The sequence below is a fragment of the Lacerta agilis genome, chromosome 5 (genome assembly GCF_009819535.1).
Source record: "Lacerta agilis isolate rLacAgi1 chromosome 5, rLacAgi1.pri, whole genome shotgun sequence".
Classification (NCBI taxonomy): Eukaryota; Metazoa; Chordata; class Lepidosauria; order Squamata; family Lacertidae; genus Lacerta; species Lacerta agilis.
Window position 1 is genome coordinate 17,178,628 of NC_046316.1, and position 13,559 is coordinate 17,192,186.

Consider the following 13,559-nt stretch of genomic DNA (forward strand, 5'->3'; position numbering starts at 1 on the left):
TTATGATTTGTGTTGCCATGGAAATATGGTGTGGAATTGCCTCCATCAGACCCTAGGCCTTATTCCATCTGAATAGGGCCTAGGGTTTGATGCATCCACAGCTCAGTTCCTTACCTGTAAAATTGATGTCATAGTGACTTACCTCAAAGGGATAATGGATTGTACAGCATATCCTCCAAGTGCCCTGATTGTTCAGGCACAGTCCCGAAATTATGAAAGCTGTCCTGGCTTCTGATTTGATCTTGGAATGTCCCTATGTCCCCTGCCACTGCTGCAACTGCTGAGGTCGAGGAAGAGGATGAGCTGGCCCTTGTCCCAAGAAACGGTGGTGATGGCAGTGATGTCTGCTAGGGAGTATTCCATTGCCTCTCCACGGCCACCACTAGCTGGCCTTCTCCCTTGGGCAGTTTGCAGCAATTGCTGGGGAGCAGGCAAGGAGAAAAGGCTGCTGCGACTGAGGCCCAGCTCCGCGTGATACGTCAGCTTTGAGGTGCAGGCAGAGGGCAGGGCTGCCCCAGGTGGGAAGAAAGAGGAGTGGAGTGCAAGGAGTCTTGATTATTATTATTTTTAACGTTTTGTGCGTCCGCGTGTAATCTTGCCCCTTTCTAAAATTTACTTATTGGTGTGTGTTTTTCTTTTTGCAAATCTACCAATGCATAAAATAAAATAAAGGAGTTTTCTCAGGACAATGGAGGGTGTGTGCACTGTCTCTCATTGGTGTAGTTGTGGTGGCACTTGCCCTTCTTCTGATAGGGGAACAATGACCAAAGGGGGGAGAGGTTGATGAAGGCCAGTTGGAGGGGATTGAGAAATGTCCCTATTTTCATCTGAGGAATGTTGGAGGGTATGGTATAGTACTTAAAAGAATTTGAAAGCAGTGAAAACATTAGTAAAGAAAAACATTTAACAGTTAAGAATTTGTAGGATAAGCTTTATTATATATTCCAGATATTGCTATTTATCCTAGGCAACAAGGCATCTACCCCTGCTGTAGCATAATTTGGGGAGAGGCCTTCACCTGAGCCAAATTCAGAATTTTAAGCATGAGCAACAGGAAAATAATCTTAAGTGTAGGAAGTTTCTCTTTTGGAAAGCTTTGCGTCTGAGCCCTACAGGTCTAGAATTATGAATTTTAAGCCTCCAGATTATATTTTATTATCTTCCTGATCCACTGCCTCCCTTCTTCATTGGCTTTTGTGTTCAGATGTGTTTTGTACCGAGACTCCAAAAGAAATCTTGGAAATAATTGAACCAATTCATATGGCTGATTGTCTCTCATATTCAGATATGGAATGAAGAGAGGAAATGTAATAAAAGATTATATTTAATACTGGTACCTTAGTCTATACCTGGCTGACTGGCACGATGCAAATTTTGTCATACCTGACTCTTTCAGGGTTCTGAAAATACAATAACATAATAATTAAATAATTAAATGTGATTGAAAATGAGCGAGATGATACATTGCGAATTTGTGACTTGAGTTTTCAGTATCTGCCAGCTGGCTTTGTAGTTTCCCAAGAGTAATGTGAATGGTTTCTACTATGTATCATATGATCAAAAAACCTAATACTAACCCAATCACACCCCAGTACAATCTAACATTTTTTCGTAATGTGATGGAAAACGGGTAATATTATACCGCACTTTTCCATTTATCTGAATCAGAATGGACTTTCTCAACAACCTATCAGTTCTAGTATTTTTACACTCATCCCATTAGTCAAAGGGTCTTTGGTTGCCCACCCCCATTCATGCCAACATTTGTGTGTTTGAAAGGCAAGACAGGGTTATATATTTAGCAACACAGCGATTTATAAAAAAAATATATATGTCAATGTAATTTCAGTCCTCTCTGAAGTGATTCCATACTAATACCTGTCAGAGCATAAAAGTTAGAAAAAAAATGGTATGTCTGCAACCTAGCTGGCATCGCATGAACATAAGAACACAAGGAAAACTTGCTGGATCAGGCCAATGGCCCATCTGGTCCAGCATCCTGTTCTCACAGTGGCCAACTAGGAGCCTGTGCGAAACCAGCAAGCAGGGTTGGAGCACAAGAGCCCTCTCTTCTTCTGTGGTTTCCAGCAACTGGTATTCAGAGCCATTGCTACCTCCAACTGTGGCAGCAGAGCATAGTCACTGTGGCTAGCAGTCATCAATAGTCGCGTCATAGCTAGTAGCCTTTGAAGGAGGGACATCTTCATATCAAAAAGTCAAAAGTCAGGACTTGATGCTACCTCATTATAAATCTCCTCATTCCAGCACTAGCAAGCCAAGCTACATCCAGGACAAAATGTCAGGACTGTGGGGACTCTGTTATCTTTTCACAATTGAGTAAGGCTTAGCTGCAGGGCTAGGAGGAGCTGCTAGCAATATTTCGCTAAATTTACAGAATGCCAAGATTTGCTAGTATCTTATAGTGAGCTAGCCTATTGGTCTGTCAGTCCCAATATGGTCTATCCTGATTGGCAGTATCTCTCCAGAGTTTCAGGCTCAGAGATGTTTTCCAGCCCTGTTGGGGGCAGCCAATGTAAAGCCCTCCAGAAGTTGTTAGACTGCAGTTCCCATCATCCCCAGCCAGCATCGGTAGCGTTGAGTGATGATGGGTGCCGCAGTCCAGCAACATATGGAAGTCACCACATTGGCAACCCCGATGTAAATAATCAGATAAGTCTCCAGTGCTTACTCACCACAAGGAAAATGGACTGTAAAATGCTGCTCCCTACTCCGAAATATCCTACCACTTGAAATGGAGAGCATAAAACAAAATGATTGCCTTGAACAAATGACATTCCCATAAAATTTGGCTTTAGTTCGTTGTCCTTTTACTCAGAATGGCCAAGTTCCGCCTCCATGAGAGCGAATGAGAAAGCCTCCTCTTCTGTCTTTGTCCCCTTTGTGCTTGCACAACAAAACAGCAGTACATTAAGAATAAATGGCAGTAATGGACTGATGGGAATACTTCCCCTTTAAGTGGACAGCACAGGCTGGATGGAGCCCAGAGCTTTAAAAGTATGAAACCTGCTGATTAATCCTCAGATTCACTATTGTAAATGTAAGCGCTTTAAGTTGCTGGGTGGCTTTGTGAAAAGGACAGTATTTTAGAAGAGAGAACAGAGACATCTTGATTGGGAGAAAGTTGAGACATATCTGAAATTGTCAAAATGTCCGGGCACCTCTAAGGAAACTAACTACCAGTAACTTTCATCTCTCGGTAGTGGTGGGCTGACAGGGAGGCAAAGACGTTGATCTGCAAAGGATGCAATGAAGGTTGCATAGAGGAACTTTCTCCAAATGTTCTGTACTTCATTGAGAGTAAGGCTGTTGGTGTGGACAGCTATACCCAGTTCCAGACCTGAAAGCGTTTGGTGTTTTGCAATCCAGGGGTTCTGCTGTTCTTGGCTGGAGGTGACACTGGGGAGTTGAGTTGAAGCCTGGTGTGCAATAGGCTCAAAGTGCTACTTCAAAGGGTTGGCCAATCAAAGGCAAAATATCAGCTCCTAGGATCTATGGTGAATCTAGAACAGCCTTCACCATCCTAGTGCCCTCTGGAAATTTTAAAATGCCACTCCCACTAACCTCATTCAACACGATAGCTCAGTTGGTGGAGCATGAGACTCTTAATCTCAGGGTCGTGGGTTCGAGCCCACATTGGGCAAGATTCCTGCATTGCAGGGGGTTGGACTAGATGACCCTCGCTGTCCCGTCTAACCCCACAGTTCTATGATTCTATGACTGTGCTGGTTGGGACTGATGCGAGTTGTAGTACAAAACATCTGGAGGGCACCAGGATGGCGTATACTGATCTAGAAGTCTCATACTGCCTGTCAACTGCAAAGGCTATTCTTGCTCCCATATATTCCCTACTATGCATGAAGAGGCTTCTGAACGCACACAATCACTGGACTCCAAGCCTTAGCCCATAAGTTTCTTGGTATTGGAACGAAATCCTTGATGCATCTGATTACTCAGTAATTTTGGGCCAAATGCATATGTAACATGCATAATTGCAAATCATGTACTGGATTCCCCCCCCCCTCAAATTAGGTCTTATATGTAACATTCAGCTTTGTACCTACAGTGTCATGGAGCTGGGCAAGGATTCCAGGTGTTCTGCAGCGTCTTGGATTTACTTACTTCATTTTGGCTTTGATGGAGACCTTCTTTTGCTTAAAAGACCTTGACAGATATCAGGTGAGATGCAATAGGACTGACCTTGGAAAACCATACCCTTGCTCACTTTTGAGTACCCAACAGATCCATTTGGTATAATAATAATAATAATAATAATAATAATAATAATAATAATAATAATTTATACCCCACCCACCCATCTGGCTCGGTTTCCCCTGCCACTCTGGGCGGCTAACAACAGAATGTTAAAATACAATAGTTTATTAAACATTAAAAGCTTCCCTAAACAGGGCTACCTTCAGATGTCTTCTAAAAGTCTGGTAGTTGTTTTTCTCTTTGACATATGGTAGGAGGGCATTCCACAGGGAGGGTGCCACTACCGAGAAGACCCTCTGCCTGGTTCCCTGTAACTTGGCTTCTCACAGCGAGGGAACCACCAGAAGGCCCTCGACACTGGACCTCAGTATCCAGACAGAACGATGGGGAGTGGAGACACTCCTTCAGTACGTGTGTGGTAGTATGTGTGTGGCATCCAGCTAGCCTCATATTATTGATGTCTTCTATTTTACCAGTTTCCAGGACTGCTGACTTTCTTACCTATAATCTCACTCTCTGGCACCAGGGGCGGAGCAAGGCGCTCTGCCGCCCGGGGCAGCAAACTTTAAGGCACCCCTCCCTGGGGGGCGGTGCGCCGCTCCCCAGAGCGTGCGGCCTGATGTCATGACACGTGTGCAGCCTCCTGGGTGGACTGCGCATGTGTGGACATGCGCAGTCCACCCAAGATGGCGGGCGCGATCGGCCCGTGCCCCTTTCGACCGGCACCGGGCCGCGTTGCACCGCGTCTTAAGGCTGCAGCCGGCGAACAGCAGCGCTGCTGTTTGCCCGCTGCAGCCTTAAAACGCCGCGTGGTGTGGTGCCGGTCGGAAGGGGTGTCGGCCGATCGCGCCCGCCAACTTGGGTGGACTGCGCATGTCCACCCAAGATGGCGGGCGTGATCAGCCGACACACCTTCCGTGCGGTGCGGCAACCTTTAAGGCTGCAGCACATGAACAGCAGCACAGGCGCCGTGCTGCTGTTCGCGCGTTGCAGCCTTTTAAAAGTTGCCACACCACCGGTGTTGATCGCAGGGGTGGGGCTTGCCCCCAGAGTGTCACCCTCCCCAGGACGGTACCCGGGGCGGACCACCCCCCCGCCCCCTTGCTCCGCCCCTGTCTGGCACCACTAAATTTCAATCAGAAATAATCTCAATTGTCCCTTTACCTTGGCTACACTGTAACCAATGCCCTTGCTTACTCTCCTTTTGGTAGTGAGGTATATTATGCTCAAAGGTTTCACAAACTGAATCTCCACACAAGTTTTACAAGTTAGATAACTAGGTATTATTTACTATATGACTGTACTGAATATCTTTCCTCTCTGTTGTTAATAATGAAGAACTCACATGCATTTTTATTTGATCTTCCTTATACAAGCAAAAAGATAAAGCTGCAGTGCTGAGGTCAACATTTACAGATGGTAAAGGCAACCCACCCTTTATGTAACTTAGATATTTATTTATTTATGCAGCTTGATTTTGTTAAATACCATTATCATACTAGTGTAAAAACAGGATGTTGTTGTTGTTGTTGTTGTTGTTGTTGTTGTTGTTAAATGTGAGGGGTCAGCAAATAATTACTGCAGCCTTGGTGATGCCCTTGCATTGAGTCAGTCAGCTTTTCAGCAGAGGCAGTACACTGGTAGCACAGTAAGTAAGACACCAGGCCTTGGCTATTGTTGGGTTTCCTGCCCCTTATAAGAGCCCGGTATTTAGTAGGTTTTCAAATTAAATACTTATCTAATTAATATGCACCTATCCACTGCATCAAAAGCAAATGGATAATGCATCAATGGATAATTATCTCAGTGGGATAATTTATGGAATATTAGTATGAAATTTACGGCTTGCACGCGAATAAGGGAAAACATGCTAAAATTAGTATATAGATGGCACTTAACACCTGAAAAATTGGCCAAAATATATAAATTAAAGTCAGATAAGTGTTGGAAATGCCAGGAGAAAGTTGGTAATTACTTTCACTGTTGGTGGACCTGTGTCAAAATTAAAAAGTATTGGAATATGGTATATGAAAAAATGAAAAAGATGTTAAAAATCACCTTTAAAAAAACACCAGAGACAATGCTATTGAGTTTGGTACAGGAGGAAATACAAGAAGATAGAAGAAATGTTTTCCTATATTCGTGTGCAGCTGCTAGAATGTTATTAGCCCAATATTGGAAAGGGGAAGAGGTTCCAACGATACAGGAGTGGCACCTAAAATTAGTAGAGTTCGTGAACTTGGCAAAAATGACAGCAGCAATTAGGAATATTTCAAAACAAAAAATTATAGGAGAATGGAAATATGTGGAGGAATATTTGAAGAAAGAAGGAGTAGAAACAGAATTGGTGATCTGCTTGGAATGACTGGCATACAGGAAAAGGTAATTATGGATAACGAGGGATAAGTATATAAAGATATTTTGTAACAAACTTGATTTATTAAATAAAGCATAGACAAGAACTTTAGTAGGAGACACGAAGACGAACTTTAGGAAGTCATTTCAACTTTTTTTTCTTCTCTTTTTTTCCTTTTTTTGAGTTCTATTTTTACTTGATTGTGTAATTGTATGTAATGATGTGGTTGTGTAATTGTCTTTTGTTATTGTGTAGACTGTGTTTGTATTATTATTTGTATTATCTTAAAGAAATTTCAATAAAAACTTGTTTTTAAAATTAAAAAAAGAAAATAAAAAAAAGAAATTTGGTAGCAGAGGAACAGTAAAGGTATAATTGTGAGAAATGTTGAAAGAGACTTCAAATTAATCCCAACAACACTATAATAGAACTACTGTATATTATTGTTATTATTATATATTCAATTTATATACCACCCTTTATTAATGTTGTAATGTGTACAACATTAAAAACACATTACAGAACATCTGTGATAAAAACATAATAAAAAACATAATGACAGATAGCCCAAGAGTAAAATAATTATCATAGTGACATTCCACTTCCTCACACTTTCACATGCCATAGATTACTGAAGAGCCATAGGCCTGAGTAAAGAGGAATGCTTCTGCTTGGCACCTGTAGGCATGTAGTGATGGCACCAGGTGAGCTTCTCTGGGGAGAGCATTCCACAATCGGGGAGCCACCACAGAAAAGGCCTGTTCTCTTGTATATGACACACACACATACACACACACACCCTACTGAAGCCGTTTTCAAGATTTTATTACATGCACCTTCTATCAGGGTTTTCTTGTGTACATGCTTGGGTTTCACAGGTTGAAGACAGAAGTTACATGTTAAGACGAGTGAGGCCACTTTGAAAGCACTCTCACTATGTTCAGTAGAAACAGACATTTTCTTTCCTGGGACAAGCTCTGCATATTTTCAATGCAGTTCAGTGTGAAGAATTACTAGGAGAAAATATTTCTCTGGAAGGAATGTATTGGCTAGCACCTTCTCCATCAGCAACTCACACAGCCCAATCCAATAGCCGTTTATGCAAATTCTGTTCGATAAAGGTGAATAATGAACATATGACATGAATTCGATTTTAAATATATATATTTAAAATTGAAAGCTTGCCTGGAGACTGAGGGGAGGAGCTAAACCAGTGTTTGACTTTCTGGTATTGTGCTTATGTGTATGTATGCCAAATTAGAAATCTGGAATTGCACTGGGAATGCAGGGCCATTTGTGATGAGTGTTTTATTTCTGTCTTCACCCTCTGAAAAAAGGGGATGCTTCCATTGGCTTCCAGTCTGAGAAGATCAAGAGATAAATTAGAGGGAATGTTACAAATAATATTTCTTCATTGGCAAGCAAGTGAACTGAGTGACCTCATTCCTTCCTCCCCCCCATCCATTTCCTTTTATCTCTGACTTGGACGATCCTGTTTTAAATTTGGTTTAAATGCATATTTATAGACCAGACTCTGGTGTCTTCTCCTAGTGATAATGATCAGCTAATAATGATAAATACTTCGCTGATGAACTAAGTATGTAATTACACAACAGACTGCAGTGACTCAATCGAGCTTTTACAAGCTGCTGGATAACTGTCTTTTAATAACTGCCTACATATATGTTTGCATTAGAGATGGCAATGGGTGTTGTGGCACAGGCCCTGAATTAAAATGATGCATGCATTAACGTGGGGTAGATTTTATCCTTTCTGTTTTATTTGATGCTTCTTGGATCAGACGAGAACCCTCAGGAGCCACCTTTGAAAAGCTGGCACCAAAGGCACATATCTGTGTCAGGAATGAATTTGGGTGACCACACCAAGCATAAAATACTCAGCTAATAAAGTTCCAGTGACAAAGGATGGCATAAAAAATGAACTGAACCATTAGTTGGCTGGAGAACTGTATTGCATAAATTGGAAAAAGTGCAAGTATTGTTTGGTTTGCATCTTCTTAGAAAATGCCAATTAGCTAAGGTCACCTTTAAATGCAAACTGAACTGAATTTCTCCCCCATCTGTACCCATCATCCTCAGGGCTATATTTTCAGGAGCTGGAGTCAGGAGTAGGGTAGCTATAAACAGGGACGCCTTGCCCATAGAGGCAAGTGGCGTGGGGCGCCAGGGTGCCAAGTTCGCACCGAGTTCTGGAGGGCACCTGGGAAGAGGCGGAGGCTGGACGTGGTGCCTCCTGGCATCAGCTCACTGTCCTCGCCTGCCACACAAAAGCAGCGCTGTGCCCAGAGCCTCCGCCTGCTGTGGCCACCGCGGCACGGGTGCCAGGGAAGAGGCGGAGGCCGGGTGTGGCACTGCTGTGCTGAAGCCTCTGCCTCTTCTCCACCCGCCTCCTCCAGCCCCGCAAAGCTGCCGGCAGCACTGTAAAAAGGTCTGCAACTTGGGAAACGGGGACGGGGACGGGACTGGAAGGATCTTTGAACCATGGCGCTGGATAAGCTTAAGACGGCCCTGGCTATAAAACACCTGGCGTCAGTAAAGTCAACTCTTCATTCAAAGAAACCAAAACAGTGCAGGCCTAGTGATCCCAGCAACTCTTCCCAATAGGTCTTTCTTGCCTCTGTGAGGCATCTGTGAGGACTGAAGGTCCCCAACTTCCCACCACTCTCTAAGGCTCCTCCCCTGGTTCCTTCCCTATCAGCCTAAGGCACCTTTGTATTGTTGTCTCATTGCTTTGCCTGCTTCATTCCTCTCTGTGTACTGGGAGACCAGCGAGCAAGGGAGCTGGTCACAGCAGGAGAGGGACACTCTCTGGCTTCTTCAGCAGCCCGCCTCCACTCTGCTTCTTGACCCACCTCTGCTTCTGCTTTTGAGCTGCTCTCTGCCACAGCCTCTTCCTGCTCACTCAACCCTGTTGCCTCTTCATCTTCCAACACCTCCTCCTCCCGGTCTACTCCCTCTTCTCCCTCTGATCACTCATCATCACTCCCCTGGCTCTGAGCCTTTGTCCTTGGGGGGGTTCCTCTGGGGGTTCTCCTGCTGGTGCTTCCCACCACTCGTCTGCATCCAGCCAGTCCATGACACATATAGAGAGCATAATAGATTGCAATGTCTATAGTCTATAGGCTGCACAACATGCTTTCTTCTGGTTAGCACATGGGAAATGAGATGAATAAAGTTCTCTCTTTTTTTGAAGGTATATTGTACACAGCCTGAACACATGCAAAATCACTGACCTAGTAGCTGGGCAACTGATTGATAAATATGGCCTTATGGCTTCTTATGAGCACTCAGCATGTTCGCTCACCCAACCTCCCTAGGTGTGCCTATGATTTGATTTGATGGATTGTCTTCAGGGTTTTTTGCATGTGAATCAAGTGACGGAGACAGGAAGTGGCTAACATTCTAAATGCTGCTTTCACTTTCATGTAGTTAAAAGAGCAATTTCTTATTGATGTATGTGAAGATGGGGGAAAGAAAACTTTTGGGGGTTAAAGAGTGGTTCTGACACACATTCTTCTGGAAGTGGCCATATTTATTTTCTTGACTGTATCTCTGATGATGCGAATTTCCTTCTCTTTGAAGTTTGATAATTGGTGGGCTCCACTAAGGGATATTGTTCTCTACTGGCCGGAGTGGGTAATCATGGTGATCCTGGAGACCCTTTGGCTGTGCCTCACATTCCTGCTACCTGTCCCTGGATGCCCCAGGTAAGCAAGTCTGAATGCACAGTAGAGTAGAATTTTCGTAATGGAAAAAGGACATTCTAATAGTGTATTTGTAAAGGTCTTATTCCTAACAACCTATTGTATGAAGGGTACATAACTCCCAAAAGAGGCCAATGGTTTTACCCATTTCCCCCAAGTGATAGGGTGTTCTCTGTGTACGCTCCAACCCCCACAGGATCTTTTTCTTTGCAGTAAGAGAGAAAGCACTGGAGGCTCATAGCATCTTTGTAACATCTGTTAATTTGCAAGCACACAATTATAACTTATTGAAAACAAGCAGATTCAGAGAGCGGGCAGCAAGTGCCAATCCTGAATCCCAAAGTGTGACATTTGCATCCTATTTCTGCCAACGCCAACCAAAAAAACTCCCATCTTTCCATCTGTCTCAGTTTAAATGGCAACTGCTGTATTTTCTGCCACACACAAACACCACTTGTCAGGTAGATTTTCCATTAAGGAAATATATTCCAGTTATTATCTCTAACTGAGAAAATATCAGCTGATTAGCAAGCCCTGACCACTGGTCAGGTGACAGAAGGGGGCCAATGGAGTTGTTGCAACTGGTGCTCAAAAGCTTTTTAATTCTGAGAAGGCTGCTCAGATTGAGTGCAAACTGCTCCCTGAGTGTCCACCCCCTGACTATCCATGTTCCTCTTTCCAAACCATTTGCTTTCCAGCTTGATTGTTCGGTCAATATCTACTTGAGTTCAGACAGCCAGACCTGGTAGAAACATACCTATGCATTAGACTTGCTTCCATTTACAATCTGTGTTGGAAATAATTGGACCCTAAAGAACCCTCCACTCCCATTCTAAGTGACACCTGCCAGGCAGTCATTTTTAGTGCCTGAGTGTATTATTCCCCAGTACACTGAGCCCTTTCCCCAAGTCCAGTTAAAAAAAACATTTGAGAGCTCGTCTGTCCCAGATTCAAGTCGGAACCTCACCTCTCCCTGTCCTTAGGGTTGTGCTGTCAGTTCTCGTTTCCTTGGACAGAAAATTGAAGGGCAGTGGCGGTGGTGTTAAATTTTAAATCCCAGTTTTGCAAATGAGTGAATTTAGCCCCCTTAAAACTCTATTCTTTGGGAATTGTAGAAGAGGGAACAGGGCTGGCTTGCTGTGACTGATACATACCTAGTAATATACACTGTCGGGTGTTTTTGGCTGTGTTTCTCAAGCTCTTTCATGTACCCCAGGACATGCATCCTTCAAAAAGGCACCGGCAAGGCAAGGCTGTCATATGCTATGTGTCCTGCTGTTTTATCATTTAAAATAATGATCTAGCCATCAGCAGACACAGCTTGAGGTGCATGCAAGGGATTGCAGAAGAGCTGTGTGAAATAGATGTATCAGTTTGTGTTTTAGTATGGGATCATTTGCATGTCTTAGTGAATAAGGCAAAGCTATATTGCTACCTCTTAACAATTCCCCCTCCCGTTACTTAAAACGAAGCAGGATAATTTCCTGCCACCACCCCCTTGCAGATAAATGTTGCTGTTATCTTAAAACAACAGAAGTGAAAAAGAAGCCAATCTTCTCTTTCGTGGCATGTGAAGAGAGAGAAAAAAAACTCTGTCGGAAGATTTATTTATGGGAAACAATAACGTCCCCCTACCCCATTACAGTACTGGTACTATGACAGTAACCTAGATTTTGCATCGGAATCTTACAAGTCCTGCACTGAGGGGAGGTTGAAGGAACGCTGGGTTGTTTCCCTATTTCTTAGTACCATGCAAGTTGACTAGATTATGCTAGAAATAATGCTAGGTCTAAGAAATTTCGCTGTGTTTTTTGGAGGGGTGGGGGTGGGGACAAATTATCTAATAGTTCAGAGGGAAGGATTTTTTTTAAAAGGTCTACCAGAGCACTTGCAATTATGTGGCTTTGAACCTGCCCTTTTACATAATAAAAAGTGAAATGATAATTAAAAATACATGCAAAACTGCTCCAGGCATAGAGGTGGGGGGGGGGGAGAGGAAGAGGAGAAAGGAAACAAAGAACATGTTATACGGTAGGTACCCAGGGGCACTACAGGTGCCTATACTAATCATACCAAGACATACACATACCTACAACAATCCCACTTTTTGCATCTGGCGTTGAGCTTTCTAAGATGCAGCTTGGAACTGAGAATTGTGAAAGACCAAAGTCTGCCCCCAAGAGGGGAGGAAAGCAATGGTGTGCTCTTGAGGAATCTTACACGGGGGCAGGGGAGCTTCCATATGCCTTTCCTAACCATAGGAACAACTGTAATGAAAAGGTTCTTTCTAATATACAGCAAAGGGTCCTGGAGAAATCAGTGTCTGGTTGACCAATCCTCTCCATTTGCACTTTCCCCTATTTCCATGTTTGGAAACTCTTGAGTTAACCACTGCAAACTTGACGATGCTGTAGATTTCAAAATGTTGCCAGATCAACACAGCTCTTTGCCTCCAAATTTGCAAGGAGGCAGGATCACATCCTCACATCGTCTGAACTCCCTGTCTGCACATTATACAAAGTTCCACCCAACTTAACTCATATTTCATCTTTCTCTACACAACCCCATCATCTAGTTACCCCATTAGAAAACGAAGTATTTTGAAGCACATTAGATTCTTCAAAACCTTTCTTCTTCTTCTAGGTAAACTTTGTAGAGTTTCCCTACTGCTTGCACCTGCATGTTAGCAAAGATTTTTATTATGAGATACAGAGAAAGTCAATAGTTATTTGTTTATACATTTCATTGTACACACCATACTTCTGCTGCAGAATTGATTTAAAGCCGGTGGTGATTGGTTGTCTATTAATGGTAGAAAGAATTTTTGCTAAATTGCTTGCAACAGGAAGTTAGCATTCAGGTTCTTCTGATGCACCCAAAGTGCAATAAAAGGGACTTGTGACACCTTGATTTCAGTTGATTGGGAGGAAATGATATGCCACAGAAATACAATAGATAGAAAGAAGTGTTCTTGAAAGTGTAAAAAGATGGATGCAGCTTGTTCCTCCATCTCAGATGGCTCATGACAGAGTGTGATTCTTTAATCTCTTTCACTCTGTGGAAGCTAATATGCAGCCATAAATCACACACATCAACTTCTCAAGGAATAAAATACTCTTTTTCCCAATGAACATTGAACCACGACCCTCAACTATTTAAAAAGAAATGCATGTTTTCATGCACAGAGGTGGAAGCCAGGTTTGACATGGCCACGTTGGCTGTGACCCATTCTTCATTTAAGGCTAT

General features: G+C 43.2%; 1 protein-coding gene across 1 annotated transcript in view; it reads left to right on the top strand.

Moving 5' to 3' along the window:
* LOC117046614 (heparan-alpha-glucosaminide N-acetyltransferase-like) overlaps window positions 1-13,559 on the top strand; it is a gene marked incomplete at its 5' end in the record, with an annotated part of 67,544 nt that overhangs the window by 6,193 nt on the left and 47,792 nt on the right. Inside the window, 2 exons of the mRNA XM_033148737.1 lie at window positions 4,085-4,197; window positions 10,192-10,316. Of these exons, the coding sequence (XP_033004628.1) occupies window positions 4,085-4,197; window positions 10,192-10,316 (238 nt within the window). The remainder of the gene's footprint in view (window positions 1-4,084; window positions 4,198-10,191; window positions 10,317-13,559) is intronic.